Source organism: Cebidichthys violaceus, unplaced genomic scaffold, assembly GCF_023349555.1.
Source record: "Cebidichthys violaceus isolate CVI_PGR_0920_01 unplaced genomic scaffold, fCebVio1.0.p SCAF_22, whole genome shotgun sequence".
Lineage (NCBI taxonomy): Eukaryota > Metazoa > Chordata > Actinopteri > Perciformes > Stichaeidae > Cebidichthys > Cebidichthys violaceus.
Genome location: NW_027176395.1, coordinates 10,137,607 through 10,158,667, shown reverse-complemented (window position 1 = coordinate 10,158,667; position 21,061 = coordinate 10,137,607). Strand labels below are relative to the sequence as shown.

Genomic DNA, 21,061 nt, shown 5'->3' with positions numbered 1-21,061 from the left:
CTTGAAAAAGTTAAACCAAGTTAAAGCTGACGCTTTTATTTTGAAAACTTACCGGATGCTCTATCCCTTATCGGTGTCTGACTTCCTGCCTGGGTCGATCTGCTCTGTGTTAATTGACGCGATAAACCCGAGCCTTGGGCTCTCGCACGCCCCCTTCATTGAGGCAGAGTATTGTTTGCCTCCCCTTAATGTCAGATTAGAAACACTAAATATGTTCTACACAGACGTGAAATACAGTACCTATTCTATGAAAAGAAAGGACATATAATGAAAGTGTCTACAAATATTACAGTGTGTGCAGGAATGAGACAGCAAAAGGCACGCGCTCAACCCAGTTAGTGAGGGATTCACAGTCTGAGGTGAGGAACAGCTGGTCACTGCCTCACCTCACTGTCTCCTCTTTGTTTGAACAGGACATGCGCTAATTCGGAGATTGTGATTATAAAAATGTTTGGAATAATACAGAAATTACATTTATAGCACAGATCAGTAGAGAAATATTAATATTTATTTTATTTTAGCATTATTTGTTTTTTACATTTCATCACACCCTGACCGCACGTCCCTGCGTAGAGCTCTGGGTGAACACAGACGGCTACAGTTTGTACTTTCTGATTCAACAACAACAGGACGTCAGTGATGACAGGAGGAACATCGCGTTACCGCGACGCTTCAACCGCGACGCTTCAACCGCGTCGCCTCAACCGCGTCGCCTCAAACGCGTCACCTCAAACGTGCCGCTCCAAACGCGTCGCCCCAAACGCCCCAAACGCGTCGCCCCAAACGCGTCGCTTCAAACGCGTCGCCCCAAACGCGTCGCCCCAAACTTGCAACCCAAACGCGTCGCTTCAAACGCGTCGCCCCAAACGCGTCGCCCCAAACTTGCTGCCCAAACGCGTCGCCCCAAACGCGTCGCCCCAAACGCGTCGCCTCAAACGCGTCGCCTCAAACGCGACGGCCCAAACGCGTCGCTCCAAACGCCTCAAACGCGCCGATTCAAACGCGTCGCTTCAAACGCGTCGCCTCAAACGCGCCGCCTCAAATGCATCGCCCCAAACGCGCCGCGCAAAATTCGCGTCACTGCAGTCTCATCGCGTCTGTGCAAAGACTTTGTATGTAATCTCATCGCACGAATAATTCGCCCTGCGTTCGGTGTGAACACAGCTGGCAGCCTCGTGGGGAGGGGAGGGGGGAGCTGCGCTCATGTGATTGCTTGAAAATGAGGCTGACATCTGATTGGCTACAGATAGGTCCATGTTAAAAAAAACGTATTTGTGAATCCGGCCAGGCAGGGGAGTCTCAAAAAACCCACCAACAAATGTGAAGAGATCCACAAACAAATACACACAAATCCACAAACAAATAGAAAACATCCACACACAAATACATACAAATGCAGAAATATATTTGTTCTGCGTGCATTTGTGAGTCACATTTATTTGTAAATCCTTCTGTGTAGAGACAGACAGACAGACAGACAGAGAGAGAGAGAGCGCGTGCGTGCGTGTCACTGGTTGCCATGGTGACGACGCAGGGCCTGGAGAGTCTGTGAGTCTGTTTGTTTATAAACATCAGTAATTAGCTGAATTAAGAACACCTGTGAGCCTGGCAGACTTTTCATGAGAAAACACTGGAAAACACTTGTCAAACAAATGCACTTTATACCAAAACCATGAGTCCAACCAATAAAATAAGTGCACCGTGAGAGAGATAAGACTCTGCCGAACGCCCTGGTATGTTTTTTATGTTCATAGTGTTATAAATGTGAGCGCCAGCGCAAGTTACAAAACTGGTACCGTCTGCTTTCTTTGACAAATTTCTTTTCTGATTTAACATGGGGTCTAATGGAGCAGTCGGTTGGAGTTCATGTCGCTCCACGGCTGTTTGAGCCAAATGTGTAAGTCCGTTGGATTCCATAGACACTTTGTTGCGACCAGCACAACATTTCCAAGCTTTTTGGCTAAAAATGGTGTATAAAGAGTACAAATTGTGGGAATGGGAGCAATTTGTTTGGAAAAATCACAGAACACTTTCCTGCTCTGCTTCACTCTGACCGTGATGTCATCACTCTAGCACTTAACGAGCTGCGCAATACACACCCATTATAAAATCTGAAACAGACCCAAAGTTTTGCTGAAACTAAATCGGTGACTTCATGAAAACTATGCTAGCTAGCAAAATGTCCATTTGGCTCAATAATGTCCATCAATTTGTCTACGTTTTAAACTTTGAATCATGTTTCTACGTTAAAGTATGGCTGGTCAATATGGGTCCAAAGTTAAGTGTTTTTTTTGCTTTCTTCACGCCGAAATCCCATTCAAGTCAATGGGCCGATTTTTCATCGTAGATCGCGATTTTCGAGGAAACCGCTGGACGAATTTCTTATAAAAGTCATAGCTCACGATTCCCGATCAAGCCGCACGTGTTGAATTACTTTTTGAGCAGGTGTTGGCAACGCTGTGGGGCAAGTTTCGCGGCAAACTCTGATGTGGAAGATGGAGAATAAGAACTAGAAAATGCATTTCCTGCTGAAAATACGTTGGAATGCTGAAAGCTGAAATGAATTGCAAAAACATTGCTGAAAATACAGAAATGAGAGACTACCTGTCTGAAAAATGTTGAAGCCTGAAAGCATTTAAACTGCACTGCTGAAAACCCTTCTAGTTGAAACGTCTAACTATAGTGTCTGTAGCTGAAAGTATGAGAAAGAAGAAGGCTTTGAAAATTGAAGAAGTTTAACAGGATTTGAAGATTTTCTCCATAGATATCTTATTCAAAACAAATTGCAAAAAGCTTAATAATTCAAAAATGTAAAGATTATAAATATGAAAAGTCATATCACCCTCTCCTGAAAGAGCTGAACATGTTGATATTCGAATGGTTTCTGGGGCTTAAAAAATGTCAGCAGTAGTGATATTTGTAGAAGTTGTAATAGAAGTATTGTTTGAAGTAGAAGTATTAGTAGCATTAGAGATATTTATAGTAGTAGTAGAAGTTGTAGTTGTAGAAGAAGTATTATTAGTAGTAGAAGTATTAGTAATTAGAAGAAGTAGTAGAAGTAGTCGTAGTAATAGCTGTAGCAGTGGTTGTTGTATGTAATATAACAGTAGTAGTAGTAGAAGAAGAAGTAGTAGTAGTAATAGTAATGGCAGTATTTGAAGTAGCAGTAATAGCAGTAGTAGATATACTAGTAGCATTCATACTAATAGCTGTAGTAGTATTAGTACTGGTAGTAGCATGAATAGCAGCAGTAGTCGTAGTAGTAGTAGCAGTTGTAGTATAAGTAATAGTAGTACTGGTCGTATTAGCAGGAGTGGTAGTAATAATAGCAGTAGTAGTAGTGGTAATAGTCACAACAGCAAAAGTTGTAGTAGAAGTAGTAGTAGTAGTAGCAGTAGTAGTAATACTAGAAATATTTGCAGCAGTAGTAGTAGTTGTCGTAGTATTAATAAGAACATTAATTATTTCAACAAAAAGCCTCATTTTGAGCTTAATGTTTAAATACAGTTACTCCATGGGGCTTTTATTTTGAAAGGGTGGGGCTGGGTGGGTTAGACAGGAGGAGAGGAGACTGAATCATAATGTTAGATAAACACAAACAGGTTATTAAATGACAGGCTTCATCAAAAGCATTTCAGTTGGAATTCATTCGGTGGGGCTTGTACTTTAAAATGGTGTGTGTGTGTGGGGGGGGTCCTCTAAAAGTCTCTAATACCTGAATGACTGTATAAGAGATACACACGCAGAGAGAGAGAGACACACAGAGAGATAGATGCACACGCAGAGAGAGAGAGACACAGAGAGATAGAGTGAGGCTTGTGTCTGTGTGTTTATAAACATCAGTAATTAGCTCAAGCACGAACACCTGTGAGCCTGGCTGCCTTTTCATGAGAAAAGACTGGGAAATACCTGTCAAACAAAACCCCAAAAACACCATAACCATAGCCCCTATTGCTCCAATATTAATACTGGAGAGGGAGGATGACTTGAAGAACAGATCATGGGAGTGTGTGGGAGAGAGAGACAGGCAGACAGACAGTTACATTGACTGAGTGATTTGGAGAGAGAGACAGGCAGACAGACAGTTACATTGACTGAGTGATTTGGGGAGAGAGACAGGCAGACATACAGTCAGATGAACTGAGTGTGTGGGAGACAGAGAGACAGACAGACAGTTATATGAACTGAGTGAGTGAGTGAGACAGGCAAACAGACAGTTATATGTACTGAGTGAGTGAGTGAGACAGGCGGACAGACAGTCATCTGGATTGAGTGAGAAGAGCAGACAGACAGTTATATGTACTGAGTGAGTGGGAGAGAGAGACAGGCAGACAGAAAAAGAGAGAGTGTGTGTGTGTTTGTGTGTGTGTGTGTGTGTGTGTGTGTGTGTGTCATTGGTTCCCATGGTGACGACGCAGCAGTTGGAGAGTCTGTGAGTCTGTGTTTATAAACATTAGTAATTAGCTCAAGCACGAACACCTGTGAGCCTGCCGCCTTTTCATGAGAAAAAAACTGGAAAACACCTGTCAAACAAAACCACAAAACCCCCATAACCATAGCCCCTATTGCTCCGATATTAAAACTGAAGTGCAAGGATGACTTGAAGAACAGATCATGCGAATATTGGATCTGTAGTGTAAAAAAAAGTGGCTTCAATGGCGATTTAGAAATGGGGTATGTTTGTCTGTGCAAGACTTTTTTGAAGTACGTTTTAACATTGGGGTCTATGGAGGAGAAAGTTGGTTTTCCTCTCAAGTAAAGGCTCTTGAGCCAAATGTGTAAACCTGTGGGATTCCAAAGTCATATGTCTACGACAAGGACAAGATTAGCTACGTTTCCATCCAAAAATTATGCATGTAGAGTGAAAATTGAGGAATCAGTCGCAAAAGACATATTTTTTTCACAGGAATCTCAGGCTTCTCTTCACTCTAGCGATGACATCACGCACTCTAAGCTGCGCAATACACACCCATTATAAAAGCAGAAAAGGACTGAAAAACACATGAAAGCAAAAATGCTACTATTCAAAAAGTGTAAAAGATATCAAAATGATTATAACATACAATCATTGGTCAGGGTTTTCTCAACATTTGAAAGTTTAAATGGTGTCTGTAGCTGAAAGTATGAGGAAGTAGAAGGATCTGAAAGTTGAACAAGTTTAAGAGGATTTAAAAATATTCTCCCTAGACATCCCATTCAAAAAATAAGTTGCAAAACGCTTAATAATTCAAAAAATTGAAAGATTAGAAAAATTATGAGAAATAGCACCCCTCTCCTGAAAAAGCTGAACATTTATATAGTTGAATGGTTTCTGTAGCTTAAGAAATGTGGAAGTTATTAAGTGCCAAATTGTAATTAAAACTGAAGAACCATGTGAGCTAAGTACAATTTAAAAAGTGATGCATTTGGAAGACTTCTGCTTTTTAAAAAAAGCTGCTGATTTATTGTACTGTTAAAATGATGAAATCATGATCAAATTCAGCTAAAAATGTATTTACTGTATTTAATTAATTTACTCACAATATTGGAAATGGATTATTTGCTATGTATTTACAAGGTTCATTTTTGGGTATTTAATTTAAGTAATTTAAGTATTGTAGTCTGTTAACTGCATGTGGTTATCTTGCTTTTCATTTTCTTAAGTGGTGTTTTGTTTGTATTTAAAGGTTTTTCACCTGGTCACTTGATCACGGCATCAAACTTCTAAAATAAAAGAAAGAAGAAAAAGAGAGCAAAAGTGTGATCAATGAGTGGAATCCTGTGAAGTCTTCCTGAAATTGGCTGTCCTTTTCAAGTGGGGGAGTTTGCACTTTGAAACCTCGTAAAAGTGAGGGACCACTTGACTGTGTGTGTGTGTGTGTGTGTGTGTGTGTGTGTGTGTGTGTGTGTTACTTCCCTTTTCACGAGGTTTCACAGGGCGGGTGGCTGTCTCCTCCTCACATGCACCTTCACCGTCATTCCCATCGCGTCAATCGGACAGGGTGTGATCATCGGTCCGGTCTCTGTTCCTGGCACGATCACATCTCCATCCGCTCCTCTGTGGGCTCCATTGTGGACAGTCTCTGTACCAGTGTCCTTGTTGTCCACCGTGGAAACAAACATTGTTTCGGGTGGGTGGGTCTCTTTGTGGTCCCCCTTGGTTCCAGGAAGATCGTCCTCTGGTCATCCCCCGCCCTCCTCCTCTGAAGCGTCCGCGTTGGTCGGAACGAGGCTGGAAACTTCCTTGGCCTCGCCTCTGCTGGTGTCCCTGTTGTAGGGACAACTGAGTGACTGCTTGGAGCATGGACAGTTGAACGTCCTCAGTCTTTTGTTTCTTCTTTTTCTCGTCTTTATCTTGTTACCGTTTTGTGTCGAGGAAGGGAACGCTGGCGAGTCAGCTCCTGTTAGACTCGGATACAAAGGAGGAGAGAATGGGTTATGTGGACTGAGTGTGGTGTTCGGATCTTTTTCTTTCTCTGTCACATCTTTCTTTACACATGTCATCTGTTTCTGCAATCGTTTTCTTTCCCTACATTCACATTCCGTTTCCCATTGAACCAAACATTTCTGGTTTTTCTCTATTTTTTCTAAATCTTTGACTTTTACCCTTTTTTTTTTTTCTTCATCTCGCTCTCTTTTTTTCTTTTAATTTACCCCTTAGTTCAGCAATTTTTGTTTTACTGAAAGACCCGTTTTCTGGAAAACCAAAATCCTTAGTCCACATGGATAACAGTTCCACGGAACTTTCTCCATATTTCTGTTTCATAACGTCCACTATGGGTCCAGAGGGACCTTCGTCTTTACATTTATCCTGTTTTCCACCCATCTTTGAGGCGTGGTAAGTACTTATTATTCAGTAAATACAGTTGTCACTGTAAGTCTCAGATTTCTTTACTAGGAAAAATCCAAGTGAAAACCAATCAGTACAAAGTACCGATTATTAAGGTCAAGGGTGTGAAAAATATGATCTCAGACAAACACAATATTCATCCAAGTGCAATCATTATATCATATTTTCATTCCTATCTTCCTTTTATTCTTTTTGGTCAAGGGCGTGAAAAATATATTTTCATTCCTATCTTCCTTTAGGTCAAGGGCGTGAAAAATATATTTTCATTCCTCTCTTCCTTTAGGTCACGGGCGTGAAAAATATATCTTCATTCCTATCTTCCTTTAGGTCAAGGGAGTGAAAAATATATTTTATTCGTGAAAAATATATTTTATTCGCGAAAAATACCATATTTTCATTCCTATCTTCCTTTTGGTCAAGGGCGTGAAAAATACAATCTCTATACTGTTATAGATCTTTATACTGTATTATCATTCCTATCTTCCTATGTAAAGATTCATAATGGCGTCACAAACAGAAACGTTTTATTAATTTGTAATAACCTTAATCAAATAAAACCCATAAAAGTAGAACAAGACAAACTATCATCCAAGAAGACAAGAATATTAAACACCAAGGTTTAAATCTCTGTTTGTTGTATTATATTACGTAATTCTGGAGTGACATCTGTTGGACGTACTCCTTCTAAAAATTTAATTTGGAATTTCAACTTCTTACCCGATGTGAAGAAATTATTTCTTTGTCTGGATCGTTGTAAAGTCAATCAGTCCTCCTTTTGGCCGCCGGTCCCCTCTCTCTTTGTCTGACGAGGTATGGGGCAGAATCTCTTTTGATGGATCCTGAAGTTGCCACTACCCGGACGTCCTCGGAGTCCCGACGGAGCTTCAAACGATCCCACTTCTGACACCAAGTTGTTTTGGAAAAACTTCTAATTATAAATCGGGAGAAGAGTTTTGTTCATAAATTCAAAGTAAATAATAGAAGTCTTCAAATGATTCAAAGTTGTCTTGTTCTATTTTTTCGCCTTCAAGGGAAAGATGTACCACAGCCACCTCAGTCAGTGTCTGTGGTGAAAAGTTCAACATCGTACAAGATACCAAACCATTTTATGCACACGAGTTCACGCCTTGGGATAAACAGACAGGGAGTAGATGTTTTCGTACCGTGGCTATCGTTCTTATCTAAACTCATGCCAGGTGCGTTAATTGGGAGTCAGTGATGGTTTTATGGTCTGTCTCAAACTAGCCAAACAGAAAAAGAAGACACTATGTCTTCACTTCCTCTGTCTGAAGTGGGAGTGTGTGACCAGCCGTGAGAAACACGACGCTGTGTTCAATAAAACTGATTAACTGCTTCTGCAGAACTGCTGTGTTTTGTCAGTGTTTGTGTTCCTCACTTTCCCTCTCAGTTGTACATCTTTTAAAACAATTCATGATACTAAAATATATTTTTCCCATTACATCCCCCTCAGCTTGATGAACTGAGCCGTTTGCTCCTGGCTCCCTGTAACAAAACAAAATGTAGTTAGTTTTTATTTACTAATAAAATTCACAAAACAAAAGGAGCAAAATACTCAAATTCAGTTTATCCGTGTAATTAATCTCAGCGTTTGTAACGTTACCGGACTTAAAGTGATATTTCAGGTTCATAACCGGTCGACCTGAGCTCTTGTTGGTCCGTTTATGGACATAATATGAAGCATAAATCATCTGTAAAATTGTCACAATCTCAGTAAGATATTAGTCAACATCTGAAGTTTGAAGCAAAGGCATTATATTATTATTTTCCAAGGCCAACTACGGTCGGATGCAGGCAGACGAGCTGCCGCTAACATTAGTTCGCTTGTCAGCTAACGTTAGCTCGTTTGTCAACTACAAATGTCACATAACTTAACCGATCATTTTAACAAACATGTGATGTTATAAGCTTCTGGTAAGGGAGTAACGTATGCCTAAGGCATGACTATGTTAGCTAAGGTTAGCTACGCATGTATGACACAATTTAAAATAAATCCTGAGCTTGGTTTTCTCCGACCAAGAAAGTGAGGCTTCATGTCAACACAGCAGCCCTCCATGTCATTCTTTAAAAAAAGAGACTCCACGACACTAATAACATGAAAACAAAGTGCTGCTACATTTAAAATAATTTTGACAAAACAGAGCAATATAATGCAGTGGCGGCTGGCCCAATTGAGGGCCAGCCGCCACCTTGAGCCACACACAAAAAAAAACAACTTATAATAATAAATTATACAAATTGACAATAGATAGATAGATACTAACTTTATTGATCCTGCGAGGGGAAATTATTTTGTTACAAGCAGCAATAGGTTACAGAGCAGCAATAGGTCACAGGTAAAAAAATCTTAATATTATATAAAAAGAAAAATACAAGAAAGATACACGTCACAATATATACAGTTATAATATAGTAAAGATGTTATATAAAAAATGCACACTATATACACAGTGAATAGAACAGAATAATATTAAATCAACTAAATAAACAGTAGTGCAGAGGTTTAATGATTTGATTTGGCCCGAGGTGATTTATTGTACAGTCTTATAGCAGTAGGCAGGAATGTTCTCCTGTACCTGTCCTTATGACAGCGGAGCTGGATCATTCTGTTGGAGAAAGTGCTCCGCTGTCCCTGCAGTAGGTGGTGGAGAGGGTGGTCCTGGTTATCCAATATGGATGATAGTTTCTTCAGTGTCCTCCTCTCCACCACCTGTTCCAGACTGTCCAGTTTACAGCCGATGATGGAGCCGGCCTTCTTAACCAGTTTGTTAAGTCTGTTGGTGTCTCCGGCTCCAATGCTGCTCCCCCAGCAGACTACGGCGAAGTACAGTGCACTGGCCACAACAGACTGGTAGAACATCTCCAACATCTTTCTGCACACGTTGAAGGATCGAAGTTTCCTCAAGAAAAAGAGTCGACTCATCCCCTTCTTGTACACAGCGTTGATGTTGGCCTTCCAGCTCAGTCTGCTGTCGATGGAGACACCCAGGTACTTGTACTCCATCACCATGTCCACGTCCTCTCCCAGAACTCTCAGTGGCTGTGGAGCCGTCGTCCTCCTCCTGAAGTCGACCACCATCTCTCTGGTCTTGGCCACGTTCAGAAGCAGGTGATTTCTACCGGCCCACTCCACAAAGTCATCCACTACTGCCCTGTACTCCTCCTCCCGTCCGTCCCTTATACACCCGACCACTGCAGAGTCATCAGAGAACTTCTGCAGATGGCATGACCCTGAGTTGTACTGGAAGTCAGTGGTGTACAGGGTGAACAGGAAGGGAGACAGAACAGTTCCCTGTGGGGCTCCAGTATCACTGACCACCGTATCAGACAGCACACGGCCCAGTCGGACAAACTGTGGTCTGCCTGTGAGGTAGTCAGTGATCCAGGAGACAGTGGACGCGTTAACCCCCACCTCCCGCAGCTTCTCACTCAGTAGCACTGGTTGGATGGTGTTAAATGCACTGGAGAAGTCAAAGAAAGTGATTCTCACAGAGCCACCGGTTCCATCCAGGTGCGACTGAGCTCGACTTCCTCCTGCTTCAGGCTCAGGTTGTAGAGGTGTTGTAGGACATCAGACAGCTGGATGGCGCAGGTCTTCAGGACCCTGGGGCTGATGCCATCAGGTCCCTCAGCCTTTCCTTGGTGGAGTCTCTCCAGCTGTCTTCTAACCTGGCCAGTCGTCACAGAGAGGGGGGGGAGGGTGGTCATGGTGTCGGTGGTGGAAGAGCCCTTTGAAGTAGAGGGCTCATTGTCCGTGCCGCTCACCAGGGGGGACAGAGGGGGGAGGGGAGGAGGCAGCCGAGGTGTTTGTGAGGTGAGGTGTGTTGAGGAGACAGATGAGGGCTGTGAGCTAAATCTATTGAAGAAAGAGTTTAGCTCGTTGGCCCTCTCCAGGGAGCCCCCTGGTTGTCTCCCCTCAATATTTGTGTTTTTGAACTATGGAATGTACCCAGTAATATGTGTAAAATATGATATCTGCGCAAAATATATGCTTTTCCTGCTCGTCCTCTCCGCTTGTGTGCACGACACGTCTTAGAACGCGCAGCTAGGGTGCCAAACAAATTTGGCCCCAAAGCGGCGGGTGTATGAAGCAGTTTAGCCAATTGCTGATTAAAGATATAAATGAGTGACATACAATTTAGCCAATCAGCGTGCTCAAATAGATTCAGCTTGGGGCCAAATTTGTTTGGCCCAAAATTGCGTGTTCTCGTCAGGAGAAGTCTCTACAGGCAAGCGCAAGCGCCAGTGCGAGCACTGCTCCTCCAAGACCCGTCTGAGAGGAGAACTTTGGCGGAGAAACTTCAGGCCAAAGAGGTGATATCAGATCAACCTGACTTCACAATCAGACAGCAGGCTAGCGGGAAAGGGAAGCAGTACATGTGAAGCTTCTCTAGTAGCTGTACCAGACAGGTTTGGCTAGCTGGATGGAGTCATGCTAATAAATTATTTAGCTTTTCAAAACAACGACAGATCCAGCACGGATAGTTGCGGGAGTGAGGAATGAGAAAGTAAGGAAACATGAGAACACCAGGACACTTAACTTGGTCATGGAGGCATCAACATTTAATTGAGATGGTAAATTAACAGTGAAAACTTATATCTATATCTATATATGTGTATGTGTGTGTTTTATATTATTCTGAATATCATTATATGATATATATTATACTGAATTCCCTGTGAGGATGACAAAAATATGATGTCCTGACGTGTTTATCAAAGTGTTATTTACTGCTTTTTTTCCTGTTGGAATACATGTTAAATATTTAACTGCAAAGTAGTAATGCGTGTTTGATACCTTATTTTTTAAATAATTATGAAATCATACTGGGATGTTTGTTGAAACTGATTGGATGGCCCTACCTAGAACATTTTCCACCAGCCGCCACTGGGGAATGGGATAATTACAACAATGCATGGGCATAAACAAGATTAAAACAAGGCCTCACAGTAATTAACTGTAATTGTTCATGTTATTAGATTTTGATAATTAGGCCACTGGAAATGGATGTTAGCTTGGAACACACAACAGACCAAATAGCTGACAGATCATGAGTTACACATGAATACCTCAGAGATGTATTTATTTTTAAACTGCTAAATGTCAAACTTCATCTTTTTACTAAGATGTTAGTGAAAAAAATAAGAATTTTTAATAATACACTATGGAAACTTCCTTTTTTTTTAAATGTATTTATTGCAAGACAATACATAGACATAACAACAAGAGGACGACAAGAACAGTGAGATACAAGACAGCAAACATCATATAGTCAGTATATGGAAGAACGGTGTGTGTGTGTGTGTGTGTGTGTGTGTGTGTGTGTGTGTGTGTGTGTGTGTGCGTGTGTGTGTGCTTGAGCCTTTTGAGATGAAAGAAAAAAACAAAAGAAAGTACATAAAAGAGGGCAAATTACATAAATTACTAAATATAACGTCCGAAAAAAAATTTAATACGAAGATAACAGCTCCACCTGTACAATGACTAATATTACTTATAATAGGCAAAAAACAAAAACACGAGGACTTGAAGCTCCACATTTTTTCCAATACTCTCTAGCCAATCAACTTTAATACATTCTTAAATGGATCCGCCCCAATCAGTCAGATAACACATGGTTAGATATAGAACAGACAGTTTGTACCGACATTCAGATTTCTGACCTACCATTTTTCAGCCAATCTATCAAATACCATCTTTGTTTCAGAACACTAACAATAGCAGTAACTCTGACAGCCTGGTGGAAATTCCACAAAATCACAAACATCACTTTTGCACCTTCAAATGTTACTCCCATATGGAACAACCCTGACTTTCTAAGCCACAAGAAACCTCTAAATCTCCACACATGGTCCACTAAAGGCATCACTCATCTGAAACACATCTTCAGTAATAACACCCTGGTTTCATTCCCCCATTTGGTTCAGAAGTACGGCTTCGGGAGAAATACATTTTTGGAATATCTGCAACTCAAATCATCCGTTCAATCCAAACTTAACACTAAGACCAATAACCTAGAACTACCCCCCCTCAACCTCAGAATTAATTAATATCCCCTCTTCAAAAAAGTTAATCTCAAAAATATGTAGAGTAATAAAATAAAACATCGTCCATACCATCAAGAAAATGGGAATCAGACCTGTCCATCACTCCTGATGCTGACTTCTGGAACCAAATCTGCAATAACATTTACTTCATGACTAAAACTGCCAATTTACAACTAATACAGTATAAAATACTTTACAAAATTCATTACACTGGGCAAAAAATGTTTAAAATGGGATTCACGTCAAACATCTGTCCACATTGCACTCAAAATAGCCCGGATAGCTATGTTCACGCCACCTGGCACTGCACACCAGTTAAACACTTTTGGAATGAAATAACTGAGTCACTGTCTGTCTTCCTGGGCTGCCTCGTCCCATTATCCCCTTCACTGTGCTTATTAGGAGACATTTCAACAATAAATCTGAGCAAAACAAACCGCCGATTACTCCTCGTAGCCCTAACTATCGCCAAGAAAACTATCCTCATGAACTGGAAATCAAGGAATAACACACATACCACACACTGGAGAAACTAATGATAGAATATATTTCAATGGGAAATCTAACCTCCATTATATACAATACAACAGAACACCACTCCATCTGGTCATCCTTCACTACGTTTTTACAAACGTGACATCACCCATCCTATTAATGTTGTATAGGCATGTAAGTATATATATGTGTGTGTGTGTGTGTGTGTGTGTGTGTGTGTGTGTGTGTGTGTGTGTGTGTGTATGTATATATGTATGTGTATGTGTATATATTTGTATGTATTTATTATTATTATTATTGATTTTTGTTTTTGTTTTGTTGCTTTTCTTGCCTGACAACCAATTGAAACCCACGTACATGCATACAGGAACACCCACATGCACACGTACATGCATGCATGCATGCATACATATACAATTATAATATCTTAATTAAATATATTATTATTATTATTATTATTATTATTTATTATTATTATTTTTTGCTATATATTATGCATCTACAGTATGGAAACTTAAAAACATGCTTGGACAAGCACCACAAATGTGAAAGTATGATTTAATAGTAATATTTTTATTGAAATATATGTTTTGTTTACATGTCAATATATACCGTTCAGTGAATGTAATTCTACAAAGTACAAGGGTGGCCATTCTCTCGTGTAAGCTTGCATAGTATGAACTGCTTTTGGGAGTCAGTTCAATTAAACAGATTCAGATACTGTACATACTGCATATCTGCAGAGCAAGACATAAGTGTCTTTATGGAGACTGTGAAAATAAAATCTGCTTCCATTTCTTCTAAAGATTACAGCCAGTTACGTGCGGTGAGGTTCGTGGCTGGTGAGGCACTGACACTACATAAGTCAGATTTACAAATATATGAACCCAATAGAGTAGCTTAAATCACCATTCAATTGACAGCTTGCACATTGACTACTAGTTGTTTTTCATATCAGCATTATTTACACACACATAAGTAAGGTACATATTTGATTCCACCAGGAGCGTGTGCGTCGCGATCTGCCCCACCGAGAACGTTTCAGAAGCGGAGCACTCGCGGGCACCACCCGTAAAAATCGTGAGATTCCGCGATAATCTGTGTAATAATCACGGATGTATAAAGAGAACAACAAACACATAAAAGGTTACTTCACCTTTTCGACGTTGAATTGCTGTTGATTTGGTCGTATTTCCTTGTTTTTTGAGTCATTTTTAAGCTTGGATATAGAATCTTACATTTTTGTGGTCAAAGCAAAATATAAGAAGAAGAAAAGTGTAGAAGAGCAACGACAGAACAAGCATAAACCCGACCCGTGGGCTCTCGCTCGCCTTCTTCTTTGAGACAGAGTAGTGTTTGCCTCCCCTGTGTGCTTTTTCACTGCGGTTTCTGTCAGATCACCAACACAAAATATGTTCTACACAGACGTGAAATACAGTACCTATTCTATGTAAAGAAAGGACATATAATAAAAGTGTCTACAAATATTACAGTGGTGACAAACAATGAGAAAGCAAAAGGAACGCGCTCAACCCAATTTGTGAAGGATTGCGCAATCTGAGGTGATGCACAGCTCATCGCTGCCTCACCTCACGTGTCTCCTCTGAACAGGACATGTGCTAATTCAGCTATTTTGATTATAAAAATGCTTGAAATGATTGGAATCATACAGAAATTACATGTATAGCACAGATCAGTAGAGAAATATTCATATTTATTTAGCAATATTTGTTTTTTACTTGTCATGATGACTCCCCTAACCGCACGTCCCTGATTACAACCATTATCTCTGGGTGTGTCAATTATTTAGCAAAACAGCAATAAACATCCTCTGATGATGCTGTTAAACCATATAACAGCATTATTATTACGTTAAGTCTTGAGACTCATATCCTGTATGGCATTGCTTTTTCCATAAGCAGCAACTGAAGTGGTGGATGTTACGAAGAGTCACATCTGATCCTTTGCATTAAAAATGACCACAGCCTTAATTTGCTCTGTTCTGTTAATGTAAGTGGACACAACAGAGCGTTGATATGTGGTCATATCTGATCCTCTGCGATGATGTCGAGTCCTCATGTAGATGGCGCTAACTTTCCTCCTGAAGTACTGCCCTGAGAAGACATACAGCAGTGGGTTCAGGGCACTGTTGAGAAAGGCCAGATACACTGAAATCTGGCCTCCTATATCGAGAGTGTGGAACCACAGCTTCTCGTCCAGCGCTTGGACATCACAGAGTGTGTCGAGGAACATTAAGACCTGGAAGGGACCCCAACACAATAAGAATAGTAGAGTCACAGCATACATCAGCACTGTGGCCTTTGTGTCATTAGTGTCATGAAAAGCAACACTCTCCCTCCTCTGAACTAACACCTTGATTATGTTTCCACTGCTGAAAACAATGACCAGAACAGGAAGTAAAAAGCCCACAACATTCATCAGAATCTGATGGGCCAACTTCCAAGAGCTGTCATGACTATAATCCAGTATACAGGACATTGTCTCGAACTCCTTGATGAACTTCACCTTCCTGTGAACCATTGTTGGCATGCTCAGTATGGCCGCTAATATCCATGTGATGGAGCAGATCACCTTGGCATAGAGTGTCCGTCTCAGCCACCTGGCCTTCATGGTCTTCACAAGTGCCAGGTAGCGGTCAACACTAATCATGACCAGGGTGTAGATGCTGGTGTAGAAATTGATGATGATGATGGAGTTGACCAGTTTGCATAAGGTATCTCCGTACGGCCAGTTAAAGTCATTGAGGATGTTCATCGCCCAGAAGGGGAGGCCACACAGAAGAATAAAGTCAGCAAGCGCCAGGTTGCTCAAGTAGATCTCTGCTACTGTCAGTCGATCCTTGTGAGCGAAGAACACTGCCAGGACAAAGCTGTTAAAGAGAAGGCCTAACAGGGATAAGGTGAAGATGTACGGGGGAATGATAGAATGGATGAGTTCCCATTCTGCAGGGATTGGAGACTCTGATGGACCGGATGGCAGGGACACACTGCTGTTTTCAGACCACAGTGTTGCCACAGATACAAGCGTCATTGGGTCCATGGGCTAGGAAACAAAATAATTATAAATAACTCATCAGTAAAATCCTATTATCGTATTTAAAACACATGGTGCTATGTTACTACCACATAAGAGATAAAACCCACATATTAGGTTTCTAACTTCCAGTTTACACACAATAAAATTAATATAAAATGTTGTAAAATGATATGAAATGATGATGGTTGAACATGATGACAAGTTTATTCATAAATTGAGAGCATATCTATGATTGAAGGATTGCCTCAACAGAAAGTAGACCAGTTCCAGACGACCTAAGGGGTTGGGATGGTTCATAAGATAGCAACAGATCAGAGATGTATTTTGGCCCTAAACCATTCAGTGCTTTATAAATCAACAGCAGGATTTTAAAGTCAATTCTTTGTTGGACAGGACGCCAGTGCTAAGACCTCAGAACTGGAGTGATGTGATCAACTTTCTTGGTCTTAGTGAGGACTCGAGCTGCAGCGTTCTGAATGAGCTGCAGCTTTCTGATTGACTTTTTACAGAGACCTGTAAACACAACGTTACAGTAGTCGAGTCTACTGAAGATAAATGCATGGACATTGATATAAACAAAACAAAGCACAGCGAAGCGCGGATTTCAACTCACTCAGAGGTAGTGTGACTTGATTCTCTGCTCATGATGACATTACTCCACCTTATCTGTACATATCAAATAGTTGTTTGCTGCTATATTAAGGCACTGAATTTAGACTTTATCACCTTTAACAAGCTGATTAATTTCCTTTTAGTTAAACCAGACTTAAAATATTTGACAAAATAAGCTACAATATTTCTGTGTAGCACTTGTTAGTACTTTGACGGTCAGAACAAAAAAAAATAGGATGGAAAAGTGAAAGGTTCTTACCGTTGGTTTCATGAAAATGTTCCTCATATGGTCAAAATGATAACAGACACGTCTGGAACAGGGCTCATGTGTACACTGAGCTCCTCGTAAGAGTACACAGCAAGTCAGAGGAGAGATCCGCTATGGGAGTTTTTGTATATAGTTGCATTCTTCCACAACCTTCGCCAAGAAGTTCAATATATCAACTTGTTTATGGGAGTCAAAATTTGTTCGGTGCATATATTGTGAAGCTGAAACTGCAGTGCGCAAAATGTGTTGGAGAGAGTGTTCAACTTAACCAGCAATACTGCAGACTTAAGAAAAGATCAAGAAAGATAGCATTGCTTTGTCATTACTAATGATGTATTTAAAAAAAAAAAAAAATTCTGTGTTGATTCTGTTGTTTTCATGCAATCATTACAACATTCCTTAAGGACAAAGGGAAGATTATGTGCAGTTAAATGAAATGTGGTACCTATCCATCTGTTTTAACTGATAAACAGGATTATTGCCTTTTCATACAGTCTTTAATACCTCTGGTCTTTGTTGTTGAAAAATAAGTAATTAATGATTTGCTTTAAAATTTCTGAACATTTCACTGTTTGTCTACAGTTATTACATGTTTGCATAAATAATGAAAACTGATTCATCCATGTAACAATTTATGGTAAATGGACTTGCATTTGTATAGTGCCTTTCTAGTCTTCCAAACACTGAAAGCACTTTACACTACACGTCATCATTCACCAATTCACACACATTCTTATACTGATGGCAGCGGCTACCAGGACTAAACAACTAAACTTCACATTTACACCGATTCATACGACGATGGCAAAGGCTTCGGAACCAACTTAAGAATAAGCGTCTTTTATGCATGTACCTATGTGTTATCCTATCTTAATCTATTCTAACTTCCATGCTAACGCAAGCTCATGAAATGGTAACAATAACAAACTTGATATAGCTTAAACACATTTTTTCGTCAGTATGCAGTGGGAAGTGTTATCTAAAAATGACTATGAGCTGCAGCATACCTTTTATGGTCAAAATGATAACAGCCCACTTGAATTTTGCAGTCCATTAAGACATCCTGAAAGGGAATCTGGCTCATTGTCATTGAAGCAACAATCCTTTCTTATCAAAACAAAGACTCTGCTTCTAATAGTAATAAATAATACTTTATTTAAGACAAAAAACACATACATTGTTGAATTATCTTGAAAAAAAATTATCTTTTGTAAAGCCCTAGTGGACATTTCGTCTGCTGGAATTAAAAAATGCTTTGTGGTCGATACATGGTTGACTTAATTTTTTAGGATATTGATAGTGCAGAAGCAAAAGTTATATTTCACTCTCCACATAGAGTGACAGCATAACACACAAACATGATGGAATCCTTATTTGCTCAAGAAGACAAACTCTAACTTCTTAGAAAAACAACTCCTTCCTGATAGTTGCTATAGGAACCGAAAGCATAGCCTCAGATTAAACTTTGTTAAGACAGCCAAAGACTTTGTTAAACAAAAGTGGAAATGTTCTGAACAAAAACTACTGTTACAATACAATAATTATAATCACATCAAATTCAAGATTGACAAACACAACACAGTACAGTATAATGGCAAATGTTGGACAATGTTAGTTTTGGAGGTTGTTTATCAAAAACAGTTTTTTTGTGACAAACAAGATTTAATATGTTAACGAGTCATCTTTAGAGATGCTGGTAGGCAAATGTTCATATTTAACCTACAGACATGAAAGTGGTATATACTCTCTTGTCAAGAAAGTGAGTACAAATAAGTATATTTCCCAAAATGTCAAACTACTCCTGTGGCATTAGGGTTAAATGTATGGTTGGCAATCTTCTTAAAAAACATGTTTGCTATATTGATTTAAATTCTCATTAGATCTCAAAAGCAACTAATAAATGAAATGCTTTGAAAAAAAGAAAAAGAACATTTGGTATTTGTGACTGTAGCAGGATTTAAATAAACAAATTGCTCGTAACCGAAGTCTTCCACAAGCTGCTAGATTGACAGCCATGAGTACTATAACATTCATTATTACATTTTTATCTTCATAATGATAATTTTGGGAGAGTGGCTGTGGAAGGAGGCCTGAAAAGACGGACTGTCAGTGTTGCGACTTCACAACTTTCTTGCTAGATTTAGCAACATTTGAACCTAGGGCGGCCAGCTTCTTTTCATTGGAAAAGAGTTGGCAACACTGGGCTGGGTTTTTCAGTTAGATCATTTTAAAATCTAGCATACTCTTTGCTAGTCTTTCAGGATTACCAACTCTAGCTTTAATAAGTAATTGTATGATGTGACTTACCATCTGTTATATAAACAGATTTCTTTAACAACTTTTTTCTGTATGTGTTGTTGATTTAGATTTTAGTACTCTCAGTTTGTTTAGTTGAGTTGAGATTGGCATTCGAATGACCGGACTTCCTCCACTGCCTTTTCCTCCTGCACAGCACTAGTGTAAACACTTCCCTTGCCCTCTGCTTGAAGTGCTTCCCCACAATCACATAGAGGAAAGGATTCAATGAGCTGTTGCTATAGCCAAGGTAAGTAGCCAACTGGTTTCCAATGTCTAAGACGTAAGCCCACGTACATCCAGTGATGACTTCATAATGATCCAAAGTGTCCAAGAAGATGAGAACCTGGTAGGGCAGCCAGCAGAGAATGAACACAGCCAGAACAACAAGAACGAGGTATGCTGCCTTTCTTTCTACACTGCCTCTGCTGCCTTTTCTCAACTTCTGGCTGCTGTGAAGGACTTTAGTGATGTGATAACTACAGAAGGACACAATGGGAACAGGGATAAGAAAGCCTACTGTGCTAACAGTCATGTTGTAGCGCAGTCTCCAGCCTTGATGGGGATATGCTAGGTAGCATGCGTCAATGCCCAGGTGAGGGAAGAACTGAACGGAGCGGAAGAGGATAGCAGGGAAGCTGAGCAAGACCCCAGCAATCCAGATACTGAAGCAAATCCCACGCGCCCAGAAGGCCCGTCTCTCCCTCCCCTGGGTTAGAGGTCTAGTGAGGGCCAGGTATCTGTCCATGCTCACAAGCGTAAGAAACAGCACACTGCAATAATAATTCATCCCAATGACAATGTTGATAAGCTGGCACATGGCCTCCCCAAACCTCCAGTGGAACTTGTTGACAATGGTTGCCACCCAGAACGGTAGGCAGGAAACCATGAGGAGATCAGCTGCTGCCAGGTTGCTCAGGTAGATGTCGGCCACAGAGCTGCGGCGCTTCTGGAGACAGAATACACAGAGCACACAGGAGTTGCCGATCACTCCAAGGAGGCAGATGATGGACATGTAGGCAGGCTGCATGGTGTAAACCCAGTCCCATGCATCTGTGTGGTTGCAGACGAGCTCAGCTCTTGCGGCACTCTCCATCAGTAATGTGGATCACTGTGAAAGCTGTTGCAGAGTAACAGCGATTTTAAAAGGTAGAAAAATGAGGTTGTACATACCAGTGAAACCTTTTAACTGTGTCAACACAGGTTTATCGTCTGTGTCTCTATACATTCACATCCTGGTTTGAGTTCCAAAGTGAGAAGGATAATTGATTCAATGGAGTGTTTGGGACTTAATGGGGGTTTATCAGTCAGAGCACACAGCACGCACATGCCGTCGTCAAAGTGGGCAGTCTTAGCAACTGTGTGGAGCATGTCTGTGATTTAAAGGAACCCAGGCCACACATTCAAACAAATTCAGACTAACAAACACAAACAGTATG

General features: G+C 40.5%; 2 protein-coding genes across 2 annotated transcripts; both read right to left on the bottom strand.

Annotated features, from left to right (window-relative positions):
• Positions 1-14,001: 14,001 nt before the first annotated feature.
• On the bottom strand, positions 14,002-17,445 carry bdkrb1 (bradykinin receptor B1). The gene is given in 3 exon segments (XM_068717895.1): positions 14,002-16,453; positions 17,319-17,354; positions 17,357-17,445. Coding segments are annotated over 3 exon segments (1,179 nt in total). The 5' UTR covers positions 17,387-17,445; the 3' UTR covers positions 14,002-15,340.
• A 2,244-nt stretch (positions 17,446-19,689) lies between these two features.
• LOC137877878 (B2 bradykinin receptor-like) lies at positions 19,690-20,718 on the bottom strand. The gene has a single exon (XM_068718043.1). It carries the CDS (start codon positions 20,716-20,718, stop codon positions 19,690-19,692), a length of 1,029 nt encoding a protein of 342 aa, XP_068574144.1.
• Positions 20,719-21,061: the final 343 nt, after the last annotated feature.